General features: G+C 35.3%; 2 protein-coding genes and 1 long non-coding RNA gene across 4 annotated transcripts; all 3 read right to left on the bottom strand.

Annotated features, from left to right (window-relative positions):
- Window positions 1-4,807: 4,807 nt before the first annotated feature.
- On the bottom strand, window positions 4,808-11,533 carry LOC120203691. The gene is made up of 3 exons (XR_005523888.1): window positions 11,485-11,533; window positions 5,146-5,240; window positions 4,808-5,025 (listed from the first exon to the last, which is right to left on the bottom strand). It is a non-coding gene; the product is annotated as an uncharacterized LOC120203691 (long non-coding RNA).
- Window positions 11,534-16,648: 5,115 nt separating this feature from the next.
- Window positions 16,649-18,844, bottom strand: LOC120203804 (protein GAMETE EXPRESSED 1-like). Its single transcript, XM_039203979.1, has 5 exons — window positions 18,314-18,844; window positions 17,626-18,213; window positions 17,238-17,551; window positions 17,005-17,152; window positions 16,649-16,919 (listed from the first exon to the last, which is right to left on the bottom strand). Exons 1-5 carry the CDS (start codon window positions 18,778-18,780, stop codon window positions 16,649-16,651), a joined length of 1,788 nt encoding a protein of 595 aa, XP_039059910.1. The 5' UTR covers window positions 18,781-18,844.
- A 2,503-nt stretch (window positions 18,845-21,347) lies between these two features.
- Window positions 21,348-24,274, bottom strand: LOC120203690 (probable BOI-related E3 ubiquitin-protein ligase 3). 2 transcript variants are annotated; one of them, XM_039203879.1, is made up of 4 exons: window positions 24,155-24,274; window positions 23,008-23,184; window positions 22,526-22,887; window positions 21,348-21,995 (listed from the first exon to the last, which is right to left on the bottom strand). In XM_039203879.1, the coding sequence occupies exons 2-4, from the start codon at window positions 23,117-23,119 to the stop codon at window positions 21,453-21,455; spliced, it is 1,017 nt and encodes a 338-aa protein (XP_039059810.1). In that variant the 5' UTR covers window positions 23,120-23,184; window positions 24,155-24,274; the 3' UTR covers window positions 21,348-21,452. The 2 variants fall into 2 exon arrangements, with proteins under 2 accessions (XP_039059810.1, XP_039059811.1); XM_039203880.1 differs by lacking the exon at window positions 24,155-24,274 and having other exon boundaries at window positions 23,008-23,228.
- Window positions 24,275-24,593: the final 319 nt, after the last annotated feature.

Below are 24,593 nucleotides of genomic sequence, written 5' to 3'. Positions count from 1 at the left end.
GGTATGTTTATTGTTTTTGTAGAAATTTTTTTCGGCTTCATTGACATTAAGGAATAAAGTTAGCCTAGCCACTACAATTGCTTCGAAGCTTTCACCTGCATAAAGAAAATTGTTTGAAGAAACCTGCTTCGGGCCATGGCTAAGAGTACAGCATCCGGGTGGAGATGCTAATTTGACCCATTTGTGGCTTCAGACCATGACTAGCGATCTACCCGACAGTATACAACGTGGTGAGGAAGAGATATGGTTTCATTTTCCACCGGCGTATACTTGTTTTGGGCGGAAGGAGTTCTGCTTAATCACTGGTCTACGATTCGGACACGATGATGTAGGCCGGTACACTCGTCATATCACCCGCCCATCATGGTTATCCAGGGTTTTTCCTGATGAGTCAATAGAGAAGCCGAACTTACACGTCGACGACATGAAGAAATTGTTTAATAAGAAAGATGGTTTTACTCGGATGAATGACGTCGATGTTGTCCGAGTATGCCTTCTACTACTTTTGTATGCCGGTTTTTTAGGCAGAGAGGCCAGACAACCTATTCCTCAGGAGCTAATATTATTGGTAGAGGACCTAAATGCATGGAATCTGTTTCCGTGGGGTTCGTATATATGGAAAGCTACCTGGACTAAGTTGTCGTCTGCCTTTGATGACCGTAAAAGTTTACGGGGCGATGGGTCGAAATACACTTTGTCAGGCTTTGTTTGGGCCTTTAAGGTAAGAATTTCTATATAATGTTTTCAAAATTATAATTAATTATTTAACAATTACTAATGTTTGTTATTATATTGTTTGTAGATTTGGATATTCGAGTACTTTCCCGCCATGAAGACATAAGCAATAAAAACTTCAAATGATATTCCCAGGGCTATTTCCTGGAAGAGGAAACGTATGTTGGATTGGGAAGACTTAATACCATATGCGACAATAAATAATGTAAGTTAACACAAATACTATCATATATAAACAAGTTATTAATAGTAGACGTTTAACTTTGTTTGAGTTTTTATATTTTTAGGAGGCCAACATTCCATTAATTAGACTGACACTCACGGAGGCTGCGCTTGCCATTGATTGGTGGCAAGCTAGTCAGCGTTTTCTTGATGGCACGAATGATGAGCAGCCTCCACTTCCTCCACTTCGAGAGCCATCACCTCACCCAGAGCCATCACCTGATCGACCCGACTATACACCTCTACAACGAGAGCCATCACCTATCCCGTCACATCATCGAGCCTCTTCTCCACCATCACCTCATGATAGGCGACCGGAAAAGATGCCAAGACTTCTATCTCCCTGTTCTCCACCTCCACGGGATGAGTCAAGGGAGTTACATGATGAGGTCAATGCCTTGCGTGAGGAGATCGGTACTCTACTCGATAACGATGGTGCATGGCGTGTGGAGGTGTCTACTTTACGTGGTGAGGTTGCCGCTCTACGTGAGATGGTAGTATCGTTGCAGAATGAGGTTCATACTCTATGCAACGAGGTAAGTTTAAGATTTTCCATATTTAACTTGATGATAAATTTACTCGTAATTTCACTTAAATTAACCATTTCACTTAGATTGCTTAGTAAATTTATTCGGTTGCTGCCAATACTGCTAAACTGTTTATTAACACTGTGAAGTTAGTATTTGTCTTTTTGCTTTGTCTTTTGGTTGAAGTAAATTTATTCGGTTGCTGCCAATTCTGCTAAACTGTGTATTCTTTAACATTGTGAAGTTAGCATTTGTCTTTGTTTTGTCTTTTGGTTGAAAGTTTGAAATATATTTGTCTTTGTTTTCACTGTTTAAATATCATGTCTGTTTATTTACTGATATTTGTATTTAATTATTTAGCGGACCGATAAGGTGGATGCTTTACGTCGGGTTTTTCTTGCACGACAGAGTTCACGCATCAGGCGGCGTGCACGTGCTATTAAGTCTCCGTATACCCCAATAGTACGAAGACACCGCAAGAAGAAGCCCGACTCGCCTGTCATCCCTCAAGAGTCCACTCCTATCGTTGAAGAGGCCCCTATCATTCCTCGAGAGTCCCCTCCCACCGTTCAAGAGGCCACTTTCATCCCTCAAGAGTCCACTCCTATCGTTGAAGAGGCCCCTATCATTCCTCGAGAGTCCCCTCCCACCGTTCAAGAGGCCACTGTCATCGTTGAAGAGGTCCCTCCCACCATTCAAGAGCACGATTCACATGGCGTCATATGTAGGATTCTTGAGAAACCCTCTGACGTGCCGGACATGATGGATTCAAGTTGGCTCTCATATGAGTTACCGGCCAGTACAATACCGGTATCTGAAGTGGAGAGGAAACAACTACCGGACACAATTTTGGATAACACCCTTTGGGCTAAGACCGCAGTTGATTTTTATCTACATGAGCGAAGCCAGGGGTGTTTCACTGACATATGCAAGCTCAACGATGATATCTATTTGTTGCTTGATCGGTCTTGGTGGGGCGTATTATTAGGGGTCGAAGACAATGGCTATTTCGATGGAGGGGTAAGTCTTATATTTTTCTTATATTTTAATTTGATTATTTTTTTGTAAATTTATGTAAGTTACTAATATGTCTTTTTTTGTAAAACAGCATATCGATACGTAGGTGTCACGTCTTCTAATAATTAGGAAACTTAAGGAAAATAAAAGAAATACACGATATACAATTATGCCGACGTCTTTTAACGTCGTTCACTTGAAGAATCAACGAGATGAATCATTTGCGTTGGGCAATGGACAAGCTAAACTTTATCCTGCATGGTGGGAGGTCGATAAGGTTAGTGTTTATTTTAGATTGAGTTTAAAGGTATTCATAAATAAGTGCGCAAATGAATGAATTATTACTTATGATTGCAGGTGTTTATCCCTGTTTTGGAACGTAACCATTGGCTTCTCGTCGAGCTTCAGATCTCATCCCTTAAGGCAATAGTATATGACAGCATGATAAATTACATATCATTGGCTGATTTAAGAGATATTATTAAGGGATGGAGCTCTTATTTGGCTAAATTCTTGGATGTGATAAATTATTGGACTCGTTCTGGAAACAAGAAGCCAAAGAAGCTCAATATTATAGTTAGCAGAGACGAGACCGCACCACAACAAACGAAATGACCCAGAGGGGATTGTGGTCCTCTCGTATGCTTGGCGTTGGACCGTTTGATCACAGGAAGTATAAAGTATCTACCTCCCACCGATATAGATAGAGCTGCAGTAGGCTTGTGGTTTCGACATTATATGGCTAGATCGATATATACGAGACGCTTCCTACCTGCATCCGCGTTATAAAAATGTCCATAAACAATTGGTATGTTTATAGGCTTGTGGTTTGAAAATGTTTGGTTAAGTACCTAGAATTCAATAATTTGCTGTTTGTAGGTTTTAGATGTGTAGTAAGTATCGCATTGCGATAGTCAGTATCGCATTGCGATTTACTTATTCGCATTGAGAATTGGAAAAATCGCAACGACACTGTAGACCATCGCAACGCGAAATGCAACGCGAATTTGCGATAATGGAGATCGCGTTGCGAATTAGCGATCGCATTGCGATTTTGTTGGTCATTTTGGCAAATCCGGAAAAAATTGGTTAAAATCGTATATTATATGGGAATTTTGGTCACTGAGGCGATTTTCTCATTCTACAATAACAGGATACGGAGATGATAAAAGTACGACATATAAAAATTTAATAGACGTAAAATATCATAAATAAATTTAATATTTCATAAAAACTTTAGTAAGTAAAACCCACAAGTAAATCACAATATTAAAACATCAAATCTCAATACTCCTATTTTAGTGCATTAATTGTTTGTTAACTAACGATTTTAGTCCACATATGACTTTTTATCTTAAATTAAATGTTAAAGGGATAAAATATTCTATAAAATGAGGGTTAAAGTAATTATTTAATCACGTGTTAGGATAATTTTTTGACATTATATCTTAATTAAAACTAAAATAATTATTGTATTATAGATAACACTCAATGATGAATAGGAAACAAAGCAACAAGAATACCATAAAACAAAACTGGCAATAGAAACTACATCACCTAAATCAGTTTAAACACACAGCACAATTGCTTCAACGCCATCTTCTCAGGTCACTAAGCCAAATTTTCGGCAACCAAGAGGTAGAATAGCCCCATAACTCTGATATGTTGTTGGATACTTCTGTTGTTTGACTCTAGAATTAGAGTCTCCCTTTTAGATATCTTCGCACTTTCTGGCTTCGGGTAGCAGGTCGACATTCCTACGACATACAGCTTCATTTCGGGTAGCAGGTAGAATACCCTCTTTCTATCTGATAATTTTTTTATTATTATTTTTTAATGAAAAATGTCAAAATTACCCCTGGAAATGCATTTGATAGTCACATGCAGTCACCGAAATGTCCTCTGGTAAACATCAAACGTCCCCAAGTTCATTCAGCCGTACCTCTCCCCCGTGGCACGTCCCTGGTACGTACCCCTGCAGTCCCCGTGCCATCCCCGGTGTACCCCAACCGTCCCCGTGTCAGGGACGTATCGGGTACTTGAAAAGGCGTTCCTTTGCCGTACCCATAGCCCATTAATATACTACGCGTTTGCCGGGGACGTATCGGGTATTTGAAACGGCATTCCTTTGTCGTACCCGTTCTTCATAGCCCATTAATATACTACGCGTCCTAAACAAGCCTGTAGCAATGCAACTAACAAAACTGAAAGTCGTTCCCTGCTACATGGATCCGACATTCAGGATAAGTACCCTTAAGCGTCAAATTCATTATTCATTGTCGTTGACCACGTATAGTTTCATTCACTTTCAGCATTTCAAATCCCACATAGTTTTCATACATACAGGGATCCATTATAGAACTAAAACTGAAGACAACTAGAGTAGTAATATTCTAGTCCTTCCATTTTTCTGGATTCAGACCATGGTACACTTGCACAAATCTGAGAATCAAGCACTCACACAAACCGCAACAGATCATTAAGTACTACATGTTTCCTCAACTGGTCTCTGACTTCTCCAACGCTGCCCAAAAAAAAAAAGCAGAGCGTCAGTGGAAGAGAATACAAAAAAAAAAGGCAGCACTAAAATGAATGAATAGAAACATGAGATGTAGAGAGAATCCAAACAGAGTAAGGGCCAGACTGTTATAATTCAGAAGCTTCTCAATGAGGTCAACATGAGTCATAAGCATTCTCCTACAGCAATATCGAACTAATCCCAAAGCATCAAGAGCATCTCTGCGGGTTAAACAGTTCACAATTTACTAAATACTATTCTGAGTGTTGATGTTTGGATGACTATCGTTAAAACATAAATTTTATTATGACTCACATCAACTTGCAACATAATCCATTTCCCTCAATCTATATATATAAAAATATCTAGCCAACATCAACAATCTTGCATTGGGGTGGGGGTTGGAGAATAGGTAAAACTCCATCAGTAGTTCCTCCACTCAACTTTGGGAGGATAAAACTTGATGTTTCAATGTTTACCTTCAACTTCCTTTTCAATAATGAGAGCTTACTGTAATTAATGTTCAATTCAGCAAATGGTACAGGTACAAAACAAAAGTCGATGGAGCTGAATGATTTCAGCACATGATTGTGGAATGGTTCAGATTTCAAATTACTCAAAAGCAATTAGAATTGACTTTTTATTAAGCTCAAGCAGTTCTTTCTTTAGCAATATATCCCTCCACTTCCAGAACGCTCATATTCCCTTAACAATCAAGCAACCTCGCTTTCCAATATTTCCTGTTAAATTCATCCAGTTCCCTATTATATCCTCATTATAGTTTTCCCTAGAAGTTAAATTTTCTAGAAAAAAAATGTCAGGTTTGCACCTAAAATGGAGAGAAATGGTTGAAGAAACAGAGAGAAAGGTAGATTACAAAAAGAAGTTCTTAGTATTTTTCATTCATAATCTTCATTTTTCAATTACATTTCTATATATTCCCCAGCTTGTTCAATTATTTATTGACAACTGGTATATTCTTTCTAACAAACATAATTGTTCCTTGTCCAGCTCAACTATGGCCCGCATCATCTTTATCTGCTAATTGCCTTTCAGATCAGTTACCATCCTCAACCCAATTGTCGTGCCCAGTTGTCGTTTAGTCCAGCTACCAGCCTCATCATCTGCCCGATAACAGGTAACTTCGAAATCCCTAATTCAATTCTCAATTCTCCCATTTTCTCATCTCCAATCCCTAATTCCTCCTCCCCTCTTTCTAATTTCTCATCCAAGGTCATGTCAATACCCCCTTCTACAGTCGATTCTTGTCCCCAAGGATCGAAATCAAGGAACTGCGATTTCAGTACATTAAAATCCTCCCAGGTAGCGTTATCTGGTCCAAAATTCACCCACTGAATTAACAACTAAGTGACTACCTTTTTGTCTCTTTTCACTATACGTTTGTCTAATACCAAGGAAGGAAAAACACGAAGTTGACCCTTGGCATTGACCTCTGGTGGATCTCTAGAGGTAATTGCTTTCTCTCCAATTTTCTTTTTCAATAAGCTAATATGAAAGACAGGATGTATTTTCGAGTTTTCAGGCAATTGCAATTTGTAAGTCACTGATCTGATTTTTTCTATAACTTTGTAGGGTCCATAGTACCTAGCTGATAGTTTCAGATTCTTCCTTAATGCCACTGATGTCTGTCGATATGGCTATAATTTAAGGTAAACTTCATCTCCCACTTGTAATACTCTATCACTTCTTTTTTTATCTGCATAGTGCTTCATGTGTTGTTGTGCTTTGTCAAGCTGATCATGTAGAATTGTATTCATATTGTCTCTCTCCTGTAATAACTTTTGTACATCTGCTACTTTTGAGTCTGTTGACCAAGTCATAGTAGGGGGAGTGTACCCATAGAGGGTTGTGAATGGAGTTGTTCCCAAAGTAGTGTGGAAGCTGGTATTATACCACCATTCTACTTGGGACAACCATTTACTCCAACTTGTAGGTTTCATGAAACACATCCCTCGTAAATATTGTTCCAAACATTGGTTTAATCTCTCTGTTTAACCATCAGTTTCTGGATGGTAGGCTGTAGTGAAGAGGGTATTAGTTCCCAATAGCTTAAGTAATTATGTCCAGAAAAGACTTGTGAAAATCTTATCCCTGTCAGATAAAGCTATTTTGGCTGCCCATGTAGTTTATACACTTGATCCAAATAAACTTTAGCTACCTCTACTGCATTAAATGGGTGTACTGGGGCTATGAAGTGTGCATATTTAGTAAACTTGTCAATGATTGAGGTTGGAAGTCCTTCAATAAAGTCCATAGTAATAAATTCCCAAGCCTGTTGGGGGAATTGGGAGTGGTTGAAGTAACACTGGTTTCAAAACATGCTCATCTTTTATCCTTTGGCAAATGTCACACTGCTGAACATAATCTTTAATCATCTTTTTCATCCCTTTCCAATAAAAATAGGACTTCACTCTATGATAGGTAGCTTGGATTCCTGAGTGACCACCTTGGGGTGAGTCATGTAGAGTCTCTATGATCTGCCTTCTTAAGAAACTTGTCTGTCTAATATAAACCTTACCCCTGTTCCTTAAGACACTCTTTGAATAAGACCATTCTGTTGCATCTTGAGTAGAGACAGCTAGCTTAGTAATCATTTCTGCAGCCACTGAATCATTCTGATAACTCTGCTCAACCTCTTGAACCCATGTTGAAATAACAACAGTAGCTGTTAATTGTTGTAATTCCACCTCATCCTCATCTCTTTTAGATAGGGCATCTGCTGCCAAATTATGTATGTCTTTCCTGTACTGAATAACATAATTCAGTCCCAATAACTTTGTGAGCCCCTTCTTCTGTATAGAAGTAGTCAACATATGTTCCAACAAATGCTTTAAAGCCTCATGATCTGTCTTTATAATAAAAGACCCCTTTTAAATAATACCTCCACTTAGAAATGGCCATTAGTATAGCCAAGTACTCCTTTTCATATATGGACAGATCCAATTGTTTAGGTCCTAAGGCCTTACTGAGATAAGCCACTGGTCTACCTTCTTGAGATAAAATTGCTCCAATTCCTTTAGAGCTTGCATCTGTCTCCAAGCAGAAACCTTTAGTGAAGTTAGGCAGTGCTAAAACATGAGCATGACACATTGCATTCTTAAGTAGTTCAAAGGCAACTTTGCTTTCTTTTGTCCACTGAAAGTTATCCTTTTTAAGCATAGTAGTTAAAGGTTTAGCAATCTTCCCATACCCTTTTATAAATCTCCTATAATATCCTGTCAAGCCCAGGAAACCTCTTAGAGATTTTAGGATTTTAGCAATTTCCATTGCTGCATTGCCTGAATCTTTGCTGGATCAATAGCTACTCCTTGTCTAGATATAATGTAGCCTAGATACTCCACTTCCATTTGACCAAAGAAACACTTGATTCTTTTTGCAAACAACTGATTCTGCTTTGTAACTTCCAAAACAGTTTTGAGATGTCTGGCATGACTTTCCAAATCAAGACTGTAGATAAGTATATCATAAAAAAAACAGTACAAATTTTCTTAGATAATGCTCAAATAATTTGTTCATTAAGGCCTGAAAAGTTGCTGGGGCATTTGTCAACCCAAAAGGCATAACTTTGAACTCAAAGTGGCCATGATGAGTCTTAAAGGCTGTTTTAGGAATGTCTTCAGGAGTAATTCTAATCTGCCAGTACCCTGACCTCAAATCCAATTTAGAAAAATAAGTTGCTCCAGTCAACTCATCCAACAAGTCTTCCACCACAAGAATGGAAAACTTATTTTTTTATAGTTAAGTCATTCGATTGCCTATAATCTATACACATCCTCCAACTTCCGTCTTTCTTCTTAACCAACAGACAAGGTAAGGCAAATGGGCTTTTACTTGTCTGAATTATAGAATAAGATAACATTTCTTTAACTTGATTTTCAACCTCCAAAATCTGATGGTAGGGGCTGATGTTCACTTCCTCTGTACCCTCTTTTAATATGATTGAATGATAATGTTCCCTTAGGGGTGGCATCCCTTTTGGTTCCTAAAAAACAACTGAATATTCCTCCAATAAACTTTGTAACTCAGCATGTACCTTATTACAACTAACCTCCCCACTCAACATAAAAATTTCTCCTGTGATATCATTGTTTTTCTCCATCAATTTCTGCAGTTTACTGATTGATATCAATCTAACAGTAGATGGACTATGTCCTCCTTTTAGGGTAACATCTTTCCTATCTTTCTAAAAGCTCAAAGTAATATGATTAAAATCCATCAGCAGTGGACTATATTTTCTCAGCCATTCCACCCCTAATACCATGTCACTACCTTCCAAGACTAAAACTATGAAATCATGTTCAAACTGAGAACCTTGCATTCTCATATTAAGTTTTTACTCATGGTTGAACTGTACAATTTTTCTCCATTAGCAACTACTGTAATGGTTAAAGGATGGGTCTGCTCCAATTCTACTTCTTCCTTAGACCACTGACCAGTTATAAAATTGTGGGTGCTTCCACTATCTATTAGGATGTTAAGAGGTTTCCCTGATATGTGACCTTGTATCCTTAAGGTGTTATAGCATGTGTGGCCTATTATAGCAGTTATAGAAATTTCAAGTTCTCATTCCACAGATTCTTCTATCTTGGGCTCATTATATTCTGGTTTCACATTCTTAAAATCTCATGTATCCTCTATCTCCTCCATAGAATTCAGCTGTTTGACTTTACATTATTGTCTTGGACTAAATTTCTCACCACATTTGTAACACAGTCCATGTGTTCTTCTATATTCCACCAATGACTATCTATTCTGATTAGTATTTCGAGTAACTCCCTTTTGTGGTTGATTTAAGGTAGTATTAGAAGATTTATACATAGAATTTTGTCCTGTAGATACCACCCTAGGTTGAAACCTCAGCTTTCTGTTTTCCACCTCCCAAGTCAACTCAACCAATTTTGCTAATCTAAAAGCAGTAGCCAAAGTTGTTGGATTATGAGGTTTAACTCTGTGTTTAATTTCTTCATTCAGTCCACTAAAAAAACTGGAAACAAAATACCCTTCTTCTAAATATGGAATATACTACAACATATAAGACCTCAACTCTTCAAACTTCTCATGATAATCTTCTACAGATTTTCTTTGAGTCAACTTTTAAACTCCTCCACAATGTCATTACAATTCTGATCACAAAATCTATGGCATATATCTTCTGTAAACTCATGCCAATTCACCCTATGCTTCTGAGCTATATAACCATCAAACCAAGTCTCAGCCTTCCCAATTAAGTACATTGTAGCTAATTCCACTTTCTGGTATTCAGGTACTTTTGGTATTTCATTAACCACCCTCTCGGATTTGTCCTATCAAACATTTGGATTTCTATTTTAGGCCTAAAAACATAGTTTGACTGAACATCTCCACCAATAGATGACTCCCCTAAATCCATTGTATTTCCTTTCATTTTTAGTTTTTGCACATTTATAGTGTCATTATGTGGACTTTCACCATTTTGAGGAATAACATGTCTAGATGATAATATTCCAGGTTCATCTTTCTTATAAGTATATTTCTCATGCTCATTAAGAATTTTTATTAAGCATGGATGCTTACCCTCATTCCTGGTCTGATTAATAGTTGCTTGCAATCGACCTTTATCTAAAAGAGTTGAATTCTTTTCCTCAGCTGCCTGGCTCACCATCTGCAAGATCCTCTGTAAATATCCATTATTCTCAGTCATTCCAGTTTCCAGTTTTTGTATCCTTGCTTTCATCTCACTTTTCTGAACAGTCTACCACAATGGTAAGGTCTCCTCATTCTTAGCTTCCACTGATTGTTCTGGTACCTCTGTGGTTCCAGTTTTCTGTATCTTTATTGTCTTACCCAGCGTGAATATAATCTTGGGATCAATAATCTAGCTCTGATTACCAATTGTCAGGTTTGCACCTGAAATGGAGAGAAATAGTTGAAGAAATAGAGAGAAAGGTAGATTACAGAAAGAAGTTCTTAGTATTTTTCATTCATAATCTTCAATTTTCAATTACATTTCTATATATTCCTCAGCTTGTTCAATTATTTATTGACAGCTGTTATATTCTTTCTAACAAACATAATCGTTCCTTGTCCAGCTCAGCTATGACCCGCATTATCTTTATCTGCTAATTGCCTTTCAGCCCAGTTACCATCCTCAGCCCAATTGTCGTGCCCAGTTTTCGTTTAGTCCAGCTACCAGCCTCATCATCTGCCCGATAACAGGTAACTTCAAAATCCCTAATTCATTTCTCAATTCTCCCATTTTCTCATCTCTAATCCCTAATTCCTCATCCCCTCTTTCTAATTTCTCATCCAAGGTCATGACAAAAAAAACTAGCACCTTTATTTTAACCAAACTCGAACTATAGAAAATCGGTAGTGAACAAGTTTCTAGAACAAAAGATTAATCATCAAAGAAGAGACTTAATTTCTTCAAAAACATTAAAAAAAGAGGATGATGTCGTCACAAACCCTTCGGTATAGTCAGCCTGAAGAAGATCAAGATAAATGTTCCATTTGTTGCCAATGACCTACAAAATAACCAAAACAAAATTGCAATTTAAGAAGAAAGAAAAAAACCTAAAATCCAGTTGGAAAGGAAGAAAACCAAAGGGAAAATACCTTTCCACAGGTGAAGCAACGAATTGGGATAATCATCTTCCTCGGCTACTTGTTAGTCTTAACTCCGAAATTTGCCCTAACTCTTTCGATCACTAACCTTTTTTTTTATACTACTCCTAGCACGAGAGCCTCTCACAGGGATTTTAACTTTGCCTTTAGGTGATGTCGTCATTCCACCAAACACTGCTTCCTCTAAACTATGTTGTTTCATAATGAACACTACATTACCCCCCAAACTATATTTTCAGTAATCTTGATTCTATATTAGCTCAAATTTTAAAATATTTTAATTACTTTTTAAAATTATCGACGTATATTCATTAGCATGTTAATAAAATTAGTAATATATTCATTAAATATATCATATTCTATGTATATTATGTTAAAATATAATGTGATATAATTTATGATTAATTTAGATTTAAATAGAATTTAGATTTATGTTTTGATTAATTTAAAGGGTAGAGCAAAGTTTTTTTAAATTAGAGGATATTATTCTTGGGGAAAAATTAGAGGTTTGGACTATATGTAACTCAATTTAGAGATTTGAGGTAGTTTATATAGTATCTCATAAAATTATTGTATGGATAAGACGAATTAGGTAAAATTATTAAAGCTTCTGAAAGTTAGTAGGGTTATCATACATCATTTTTACACTAAAGTAACGTCTAAAATGTCCACAACAACTGATCAAGCACCTAACCCCTACATGTTTTTTCACCTCATACAAACAAGTCATGTTAAATGTTATGCACTATGAATAGTAGAAAAGAGTTACAATGTGTTATCTTAGCCTTTAAGCTGCCCAAATACCTCTTAAGCTCACAATAGAATAAAGTCTTCATAGCTTTTGCTCTTTAGGGGTCTTTACACCATATATTCACCATCCAAAAGTCAATCAATGATTTTAACATGAAAATGACTAATGAAAGTTTTTAAACAATAACTAAACTACACAAAAATCAGATGGAAACAATGAGAGGAAATATTTGGAGCTCAAACCCTCTCAAACCTCTAAATGAGCTCATGATCAACATTGAAGAAGATGATGATCTTATCTCAGAACTTATGATCAAAGGATCATGATTCTTACCTTAGATTTTTCGGATGGATTAAAGAGATAAAAAAATATGAAAGTTTTGTTACTTCTCTTGCTTGGAAAAAGGGAAAAAAAGAATGAAGAGAAAAGATAAAGGAGAGAAGTTTGGAAAGATAAAAAAAATGGTCTTCATCCCTCCAAAACTCACGCCCAAAGTCAGCACCAAATCCTCAAAATATCAACACGATTTTCCCAATGAGAAAATTACATCCTAGGTCCTTATCATTCTTTTACAAGTTTAATTTTTTTATTTCCAAGTTTAATTTTTTTATCTCCAATTAAGCTAAATTCTCACATGATTGAACACAAATTCAAACTAATGAATCATCATACCATAATAAATATATTAAATAAATTTTTGGGTTGACACTCAAATGTTGAATTAGAAATTTGGATCGTTACAAAATGTATGTTATTGTCTGTCTCTTCAAGAACATTAAAATCATATGCTATATAACCACATCATTGAAATGCCTCTACTTATTATACATTATTTATTCAAGAAAGTCGATATAACACCCAATTTCCTGTTTACGTTTCCGTACACGAGTTATATATGTCACATCACTTTTAAAACTTTCCACTTTTGAAAAAACAATAAAAATTTGTGTTTCCAATCTTAAAATATTTTCATTTAATGAATTAAAAACATTCAATTACTTATAATATGTAAATAGATCTTAAAGGTTTGAACATCTTTAATTTTTACATCATCATAGTTTAAAAATACTTTTCAGAGCATTATAATAAATCTATTACATGCTAGCTAACAACATCAAAAGTGGACATAGTTGTCGTATAGTTACTGATGAGGCGACCCTTGAATTACAATGTCAGATGCACCCCTTACTCTGCTCGCTAAAACCTGCGCGTGAAATAAACACACGTTAAGTATTTACTTAGTGAGGCAATAACACTAATGAGGTGAAATCAATACATCAGTATATCATAACTATCAAATACGAATTTATTGCTTCAAATCATTATAAGTTCTTTGGGGTGCACACATAGTGTTGATACGGTCGTTCATAAACTTATTATGAATTCTGTGGGTTGCACACCTAGTGCTGATACGATCGTTCATAAACTTATTATGATTTCCGTGGGTTGCACACTTAGTGTCGATATGGTCGTTCATAAACTTATTATGAATTTCGTGTGTTGCACACTTAGTGTCAATATGGTCATTCATAAACTTATTATGAATTCTATGGGTTGCACACTTAGTGCCGATACGATCGTTCATAAACTTATAATGAATTCTGTGGGTTGCACACTTAGTGTCGATACGGTCGTTCATAAACTTATTATGAATTCCGTGGGTTGCATAGTGTCGATACAGTCATTCATAAGCTCATTACGAATTATGTGGGTCACACACTTAGTGTCGATAATACACATAATACTGATATAAAAATGCAACATATGCATTTAACAACATGCACCTATAACTCTTAATGTACTTAATAAATACACTCACCTAGAATGTCTCACTAGTATACAGCAATGATGTCCAACTATTCAGCAACTTTATCATTGCCCTTTTTCTTGCTGGACTCTGGAGCTTGGTTACAATCTACACAAACATCCATTATTTACACATACCATACATATGTTAGTTTACTTTCTAACACTTATACTTTTAATAATACTTAAAAGTACTATTATTTTCAATTTCTATAAAAATTCATCCTATATAAAAATTACAGGCTTCATAGTATCGGTACCCCTACTATGGTATCGATACTCCCTTCAGTATCGATACCATTTTTTTATTATGGAATCCATAGTATCGATATCTTCCTCTTAGTATCGATACTAATCTGATGCGGAGTCTGATTAGTTGTTGATTTGGTATAATATTTTTAATTGGTTGTTTTTCTTAATAATAGTTATATTGATTATTTTTTTTAATTGGATGTTTTTCTTTAAACTTGCAGTGAAATTTGGATCATGTTGTTTGGAGCTGTTTAGGATCATGTTACTGTTTGGAGCTGCTGTTGTTTGGAGTTGCTGATGTCTGGAGCTGTTTTTGGATCATGTTGTTATTTTGAATGTGTTGGCAGTGTTGTTTTATGGAATCTGTTGGAGTCTATTGTATTTTTTTCTTTATCTAAACTGTGATTTGTTGCAATATGGATGCTTGTAGCTTGGGTTGCTGTTCTGGAATGCTTTGAATTTGAACAATTGCACAACTTTTAGTAGTGTATTTGAAGTTTAGAATTTTAACAATTGCATAACTTTTAGTAGTGTATTTGGGGTTTAGAATTTGAACAATGTGCTATTTGAATCAATTTGAGTTGAAACAAAAAACAAAATTCCTCTACAATATAGATGCATACTGAAATTTTGAAGTCTGATTTTTGTTTCATTACATTGAATGTTATGATCTGTGTTTTCAGGTGTTGGTGAATGTTTACAGTACTGGAAATGGAATGCCTAATTGCATAGAAGGGAACCTTTTATGCATATTTAATTATGTTCCATAGAAATGATCTGTGTTTATAGTACTGGAATACCTAATTGCAGGTCACAGCATTGAAACATATGGAGATTTTGGAAAGCAAGGCAGTTAAGGTAAATTCTGAACCATTTGTGTTGGGATGATATAATTTTGAAAAATTAGAATCCAAAAATCGCACAAATCCAAACCGAATCAAACCGTACTTAATTTGATCGGATCGGAAATGATTTTTTTAGAAACATCCAAACCGATCCAAACCGCAAACATTTATTCTTTCGGATCGGATGAACTTTTAGCCAAAAACCGATCCAAACCGACTGCGAACACCCCTAACTGCAACAGAGGTTTTGAAGGAAATGTTTTGAAGGAAATCTTCAATGCAATATTGAAAGGCCTCTATTATGAATAAGTAATGTTGAGATATCTTCACACACCTTCTACAGTTTTCCTCTGAAAGCGTTGAGATACATCCACATATTATAGTCTTTCTATAAGGGTGTAGAGTTGCATCCATCCTAACTTACGGCTTATGAAATTTACTCAAAGGATAGGGGTTCCTCCATTATATTTTAAAGAGTGTTAGGATGCTTTTGCCCTAGCGAGCTGAATCCTCGCATAGCTTCTACAAAGGAGAAGATGCCTCAGCTCAATCTATAGTGTTCCTCTAAAGGCGTGAAGATACCTCTGCTCCTCCTAAAGTCCCTCTAAAAGGGTTGAGTTACCTCCTCTACTGTCCAAGAGCATTGAAATGCCTCTGCTCCTCCTTACCTAAAAGAACTCTTCCACTATTTTTCTAATATCAACCAAAAGAAAGTATAATTAACCATAAAAAATGAGAGGGCAAAGTATAATTAATCATAAAAAATAAGGGGGTGAAATCAAAATAAACTTAAAGTTAAAGGTCTAATTTAATATTTACCCATGCATATTTTTAAATTATAAAAAATAGGGGACAATAAACCCTAAGACGAAGCATAGCTTCATCCCTGTTGATATGCCTCCATTCTTTAAATGAGAGTCTCTCCATTGCACTCATAGAACGTTGAAATGCCTCCACCATGAAAGCGTCAAGATACCTTCGCATATTTCGTAGTATTCCATCATGGATGTAGAGTTGCATCTAAGATTTTTGTCTAAAATAATCGAAACTAGAATAACACATATCTGTCAACTATAACACATATCGCATCATGCTTCATCTGTGTTAAAGGTAATCTAATACAAAATCCGTTATAATATTATCCTATTTCCACTTAGAAACGGAATGTAATACCCGAACCCAATTCATTCAGAAATCAAGCCGAAGAGTTTAATTATAAATAAAATCATCAAAAGAGTTTATTAGTCAATCACGAGATAAAATGAGGAGTAAAATTGTACATAGTAGAACTTTGAGTTGTAATTCTCATACAATATAGTAGCAGATGTAATAGTTTTGTAAGGTTAAAGCTTTAAGTAAGATTAGAGTATTTGCGTTGGCGGAGATTATATTTTCTTGTGGTGGAAGAAGTTGAAACCCAACTCTGTTCCATTTCTTCTCCAATTACAAAGTCTGGGTCTTTCAGTTTGTCCACATCTTCCGGTAACTCTACATCAACCCATGAAGACCACTCCACGTCACTATCCTCCGTTTCCCATGACAATGATGCTTTATTCCTCTGCATTTTATCCACTTTCTCCATCAATGTTAATAGCATCTGATGGTTCAATAATTCATAGTCCCTGCATGCATATTATCATCACCAACTCCTTCAATCCATTTATTAATATGTTTGCATATACTTTCATTGTTAATTGCCCGCCATACCTGTACGTGCAAACGGCATATAGAATCTGAATACAAGCAACCAGCACATACAGTGACCTAACCAGATTTATCATCCATGTTTGCTGTTCGATATCATTTTCCATGAACCGAAGGATGCCGACTTCCATCGAGAATGTAGCACATAGTCCTGCAACCAAAAGAGATATGAGTTTTACAACTAAATTTCAAGCTTTTTCTCATGTCCAAGTAAGGCAAAATGCATGTAGACGTACCGATATATAGCCTTGTTCTTACGGGATATGTTTGCTTTGTGCTGGTGAACATGTAGATGATGAAGGTTGACATAGAGTAGATAAAGAAAGCTTTAATTAGTCTTGATTCAAGCAGCATGGCATTGTGCAGAGCAAATATCTTGTCTAGTGCTATAAACATGCTTGCTTGTTTTGATTCAAATGCCTCCTGAGCTGCCAATATTGATTTCGAATTCTCCACCAAATGATCATGGACTTGTTGAAGCTGTTCTTGTCGTTTTAGAAGCTCCTCTTGTTGTTTTCGTCCATACTCGGCTAACCGCTGCAGAGTATTCCTATAAGTCATAAAAAGAATAAGCAAAATCATTCAAGTTACCAAGTTTGATAATTTTCTTTGTTTTAATTTTACCTGCTCTCTTCCAGTGCTTCGGATTGAAATTGAGTAAGAAACCGAAGACCCTCAAGCGCCATCGACTGCCCATCTAGAAGCTGCTGCTGCTTGTCTAGTGAGGCACCTGCCTTATCTCTAATATCATCTGATGTTGTTTTGAGATTGTTCATGCTTGAAGACATTGAATTTCCAACTTTGTTAATCTCATTCTGTATTGCAATGGCCTCACTTCTCAGGCTATCCACTTGATACCCCAAATTCTTGTAAGCACCATCAAGCATCGATATTCCTTCCTTGAGTTGATCATTCATTATTGCTTGATCATCACGCAACTCTCTCTGCGAATCCACCATCTCTGAAGCTTTCTTGTGAATCGTCCTCGAATGCTCAATCAAACTCTCCATGTATCCTTCTAAACCCTGAGTCATCTGATCGACGTTATGGATTCGAACATCGATTGCATTCAAGGAATCACTAATCTCATTCGAACTCCGCAACACGGCATTCGTCGATTCCTCTATAGAATCTAGTTTGTCCTGTGCATATTGTGCAGAGTGTTTGAGTTCATTGACGAGTCTCTCTGTTTCAATCTTGAACGCCTGGCTCCTGATAAAACAACACAAATGACAGGCCCAAATTCATGTAAGCATTTCAAAACATCAGAAAAATCAAAACTGGGCTTTGTAAGAAAAAGGGTTTACTCAACTGTAACTGATAACAGATTGAATTTGTCTCAAGCCAGAAGTCAAGATAAACCTTGTGTTCCAAGTCGTTCAACTTCTTCAGACAATCAACCATGGCGGAATCTGTGTGACAGAAGGGCAAAGGTGGTCTCCCGGAATCCTTTTGAAAACAATCGCTTAAATGCCAAGCGAATCTCGAACGTTTCTCGGATGTAGCGATGATGTCTTTGCACCCGGAAAGGAGATGTTCGTAGGCAGTTCTCCAGCAAGAATTTGTCCCGACCAACCTGGTTTTAGCATCTTGGAGCAACCTCGTTCCCTTCTCATCGTTTAGGCAATCCATGGAGAATTCGGCCACCGAGTCGCCGTGGGAGAGTTCTTCAGGACTGTGAGATGGTTTGGAAGAGAAAGAGAAAAAACTCCAGGACTGGCATATTGTTGAAACCGAGAGCAATATTAACAGAAAGTGAAGAATTCCATGAGAATCCATTGATGGTTTGGAAAATAGGAAACCTGGACTTATGGATTCAAAGAAAACAGAAAACCCTGACTCAATTGTGTTTATATACACTCCACTGGACAAACTTGGAGGCCAAGGAACGTTAAATAAAAAAATTTGGTTTTATTATTATATTAATCGTTAATCCCAGAAAACCAAAAGATTTGTTTAATGGGTTAAGAAAAAGATCTGTTGATTTTGATTTCCTATTCTCCTTTTTTTAAAAAAAAAAAACCAGAGAGTCGCTAGGGGAACCAGCCGAATGTGAAACGGCGTGTTTCCTTTTTATTTCATTTTGTACAGATCTAATGTTTTATGAAAGGGTTTGGGGTTTTATTAATTAGGGTAAATTTAGTATTTAGTTATTTACCTATTACTTTGGTTTCGTTTGATCACAGACTAATTTTTTTAAATTATATCTAATATTACGTTTTGATCACTCGTTATTAAATAATAAACAAACTATTGCTGTAACATTCTTTATTTCTTCCAATAATAATGTGTCATCATCTTAGGGTAACACATCGGTATCGTCGTTAATATTTTTAACAGTCAGTGATCAAACTGAGACGTTACTATGATTTTAAAAAAAATAATTAAGTGATCAAAATGAAACTAAAGTGATAATTGGGTAACTAAATATATAATTTACTCTATTAATTAATTAAAGTATTCACATAATTTAAGAAAATTATTTTTATTGTATAATGTTTGTGTATCATTAATCACTAATAAAAAGACAATGTTTTGTTATTTGATTTAGTGTTTTAGAGTGGATATTTAAATGTGTTTTATCAATCTATCAATTAAAAAAATCTTTTTTCTGTATCTATGTAAAAATATTAATCAATTAAAATTTAAAAAGGAAATAATATATAAAAGATACGTCCCATCAATCAGTTTAAACTATTGCACTTTATTATATCCATTAAATGTTTCACACATCAGTTTAATTTAGTTTATTCCAACAAAAAGGAAATCAGTGTTGATATGGCTGAGCAAGGGGAGTAGAGAACAGTTCAATGAATTTCATAGGGATTCATTGAACAAGAACAATTTTTCTGAAAATGTAACAGGGAAATTAGTAAAATATTCTCCATCTGATTATTTTACCTTATAAAGTATTTATTTTTCTATATTAAATGCTTATTGAATCTTATGGTTAGTATATGGTAAAAATAGTATATGCTAATATTTTATAGGATAATTTATTCGTATGACCACTTAACTATTGTATCTTTTTCCATTTTGATAACCGATTTAAAATTTTGTCAATCGGATCATTTAATTATTTAAATGTATCAATCAAGTCATCTGTCACTAACCTTTAACAGAGATGATGATGTGACAGTCAAAATTTTTATATAATTACACATTTGATCCATGTTACTTACATATTCTATCAATTTTATCTTAATTTTAATAAATTAAAATAAAGTTAATCCTCCAATATAATGATGACACATGTCATTTACATAGGATGACAATTAAAAATTCTGATATAATTACATATTTGATACATGTTACTTACATATTATATCAATTTTATCCTAATTTTAATAAAGTAAAAGAAATTTAACATTCTAATATAATAATGGCACGTATCACTTATAAAGGATGACACATGTCACATTCTGATTTAAAGAAAACAACCTGAAATGAGAGAACAAGAGGACTCAAACTTTAGTTCCACGATTAACCAAACATAAGATAAATCCATTAACCCGAAACCATTTCTTAGTTTAAAATAGACACCATGATATATATTTTTTATATCTTAGTATTTAAATTAAGATGTGAATTTAAGTTAAAGATATATAAAATATTATGAGTTTAAGTCAAATATTTATAAATTAAGGTACAAAATATACACATCATGTTTTTTTCAAAAAAAAAATGGTATTGACTCAATGGTTGGTCTTATACCTTATTAGAGTCCTCTTGCTCTCTCTTGCTCTCCCATTCCAGGCGTAGTTTAATTTCAGAGTGAAAAATAAATATATCAAAATTGAGACAAAATTAAAAGAATAAGTAATATGAACTAAATGTATAATTATATCAATTTTTTTTAGTTTTTATTTCACTTTTTAGATTACATGTTAATGATAGATGACTTAATTAACACTTAATAGTTAAATGGTCTATTGACAAAATTTCAAAATCAATGGTCAAAATAAAAAGAAAAAGTTTAATATCTCAAGTCTCCGGCCGACTCCTTTTTAAAGAAGTTTTGATGGCTTTTAGTGTTTTATTGAAGATCAAAATTTCACAAAAGGCCAACCACTAAAATCAAAAGTAGGAGGAAGAAGCTAGAAAACTCCAAGACAGGGACAAACAGCAACCACCAGCACCAGGTATCATCATTTAACTTGGCCAAACTCTTCACCAAACAATTTAAACCATTCAATATTTGAAAACCATTTTTCTTACTACTTTAATAGACAAACACCACCTAGCATTGTGACACGCATCACGGAAAACACACAAAATGTAAGATGGGGTAGCTAGGGAGAGACCCAACAAAGTATGCTTTTTGCAAACTCCATTTCAAGAAAATGTCATACATTGTCTCAGTTTAGGAGAAAAGAAGGTAGCAAATTGCTGGATGTCGCACACAAGGGAAGGGTATATTGTTCAAGACTTTTGCTTCACACTTCACAGTTTCAGGATAAGTACACTTGGACACCAGCAGTTTTCATTACCTGGCATACAGGACAAACATTGATTGATAAATCACAGTCTTTACATAAGCAGAGATGCCTACATGGCATCAACAAAATGGATACCTCCTTTGCCTTGCATGCTCTGCAAATGACGTGTTCCTTCATGCCCCTGGAAACACCTTTTGCAGCACTGAGGGGGGTGCTGAGGAAGTTGTTTGGGTCAATATATGAGGCAGCATCATCCACTTCACTGTCTCCGAAACCCTCCTTCCCGTGTTGAGCTCCCTGCGAGATTACTTGCTGAAGGTTGTTCTTCAACACATTAACAACTGACTCGTTGTATTTTGCTCTGTAATGCCAATTTTGGGCTTCTGCAGTCACCTGCTTTATTCTCTCAACCAGTTTCCTATTCTTGTTATTCACAGTCTCTAGTTCTATGTCTTTCTCCCTAAGCTTCTTGCCGATACCTTTCTCAATAGCAGCAAGAAAAGAAGCCATTTGTTTCTGCTTCATCTCTCTTATTCCCTTTGTCATGTGCTCTTCCTATTAAGAGAATAAAATGAACAAGTCACAAAATCATGCAAACGAATTTAAACCAATATCCAATTACATAGTTCTATTAAAAACCTTTTTATTAGAATAATGTGACAGATAATCAATCAACGATAAATAATAATCACAATAAACTGTGTAAGCTTCCTAAGCATCTTAACATAAGCATAACAAACAACCATGAGCATATAAAATGTACTGACCATGAAATGCAAATGCTATGTCATTATCATGACAGAAGTTTAGATCTTAGAAGCGAGAATACTCCAAACAGAAGATTCATCTGAATTATTACAAACATGGAAAATATCGAGAGAGTGCCTTTGGGCCAGCCAATAGCAAATGCATCAACATATATATTTGCTATTAGTTAATACTATGCTACGTATCAGTAAACCAACCTAGAAGACCAGCAGCCTATAGTTTGTTCTTTCTAAAAAGGGAGAGCATCTGATTGTAGTTAAACTATTTCAAATCTGTAATTAAGGAATCCCTGAGACATTCTGTTACCACAATAATACCTGAACTTTTATGTACAGATCAAACTCCTCTTTCTGACGATCAAGTTCTCTTCTAACATGGTCACCAAGAGACAAGATCATCGATGGTCCTTGCATCATGCTTCCACTACCAGAAGTCACAGTTGAATTTCGCTCATCATCATCATATGATAGCCGTAAGCCAGTTGACACAGCATTAGGATTTGGAATGCTAGCCGGACAGTCGGCTTCCTCTTTACAAACATTATAATTCAAGGAAATTTGTAGGTTTTGCTGCTTTTGAATATCTTCGGTTTCTCTGCCACTTTTATTGGGTTGAATCATGGGAGTGAGATGTTCATTTCCAAAATAATTGACAGGATCAACATGGCACCCAACTGGCACTGCAGGTTAAAAAAGTATGAATCAGTTACAACTGAATTTAAGAGGATACAAAATAGGGAAGTGAAAGAAATAATTAAAAAAAGATTCTAATTGCAAAATAAAGTGAAAAAAAAACTTACAGCATCCAAATAACTGCAGTTGGTTTGATGCATTAGTCTGATTCTGATATTGAAGATGATTCTCATCGAGGAAAATGGGAAGCACAGGATTACTGCTGTTGCCTCCTAACATTTTCCTATAAAACCCAAATTACTGTGATTTAGCTCTCTGAGGAATACTCACAACTGAGAATTTGCCTGCCAAAATAGGAAAATACAGTTATACTGCACGTTATAAATAATGAATTATGGAAGTACAAATACAGCACAATGAGCCTAAGATATGGGTTCCTTGTCTAGATATTCAACACCACCATAACACAATGTCCAATTATACTATGTATGTCTGAGAAATATGATCCCATTCAAATAATACATGTTCAATCTATATATTCAGGAAAAAAGAAAAAGAGTGATCATGTACTTTTCTTCCTTATATTAGGTTCAAAATAAATGGAATTCACAATGAACTCGCATGGTTAATCACTCGAAAGTTCAAGCACATGAATATGTGCAAATCCCATATTCTATAAAAAAAAATCTTTAGAAATTCAAACATAAACACTTTGTTGGGGGGGGGGGGGGAATCACTTTTATAAAGTTCTACTTCTACCTCAGTAAAGTAAATTCTACACAAATGAAAGGGTAAAAAAAAGATCACGCCAAAGCTTTGGTGATGGTCTCAAGAATCAAGCTTCAAAAGAAATAAGACTGAAATCGCGGATATTGCTTCCAGGAAAAATACCCATATCTTAAAGAAAAAAAGGGTTTCTTTGTATACTAAGAAATTCCATGATAATTATAGATAAAAGCAAAGGTAAAACCCAGATAGCCAGAGATAAGAATCCAGTTTAGAACTTGTTTAAACGGTAAAAATCTTTACACAAAGAGCGAGATTTAGATCTCTTTGACGATTAAGTTGAATCTCCCTACATAATAAAATAAAAGAAAAAGAAAGAATCAAAACAAAGCATCATCAAAGGCGTGAAACCCCCAAACAAAAAAAAAACCGGGGGAGACGAAAGCAAGACCGAATTCAATTCCAACAAAAAGTAACAACCCAGATCCTGAAATTTCAAAACCAATCTTGAAATTGCCAGAAAAGAAGAAAAAAGCCCATAAACAAGACACGATAAATAGCGAGTAAAAAAGAAAAATAAAAACGCACCTCAAAACGTAAAGCTTGCGGAGAAGAAATCAAAGAGAAGAAGCGATCATTTAGGATCTGAAAGGATTGGGCTCATCAAAAATAGATTACAAAGCAAAAAAGGAACGGTTAGAGAATGGGGAAAAGGCAATGGGGAAGTTGGAGAGAGCAAAGAATTATTGAAAATAAATAAATAAAGATGATGTGATTAATTAAAGAAGTAATAGGTTAAAATTTAGATCAGTTATGTTATATTATTTAATCGAAAATATTATCAAGCATAATAATATATTAGGTACCGCTTATATAATGTAATAAGTAGCGTTTATATAATAAAATAGACATTTAACTAGAAATATTATTAAATACAATAACATATTAGGTAGCGCTTATATAATATAATAGGTAGCGCTTAATTGACTTATTTTCTCATAAACCCGGTCAATTTCAACTGGCTACA

The sequence above is a fragment of the Hibiscus syriacus genome, unplaced genomic scaffold, assembly GCF_006381635.1.
Source record: "Hibiscus syriacus cultivar Baekdansim isolate YM2019G1 unplaced genomic scaffold, ASM638163v2 tig00010263_pilon, whole genome shotgun sequence".
Classification (NCBI taxonomy): domain Eukaryota; kingdom Viridiplantae; phylum Streptophyta; class Magnoliopsida; order Malvales; family Malvaceae; genus Hibiscus; species Hibiscus syriacus.
This window is presented reverse-complemented; position numbering and strand designations above follow the sequence as displayed.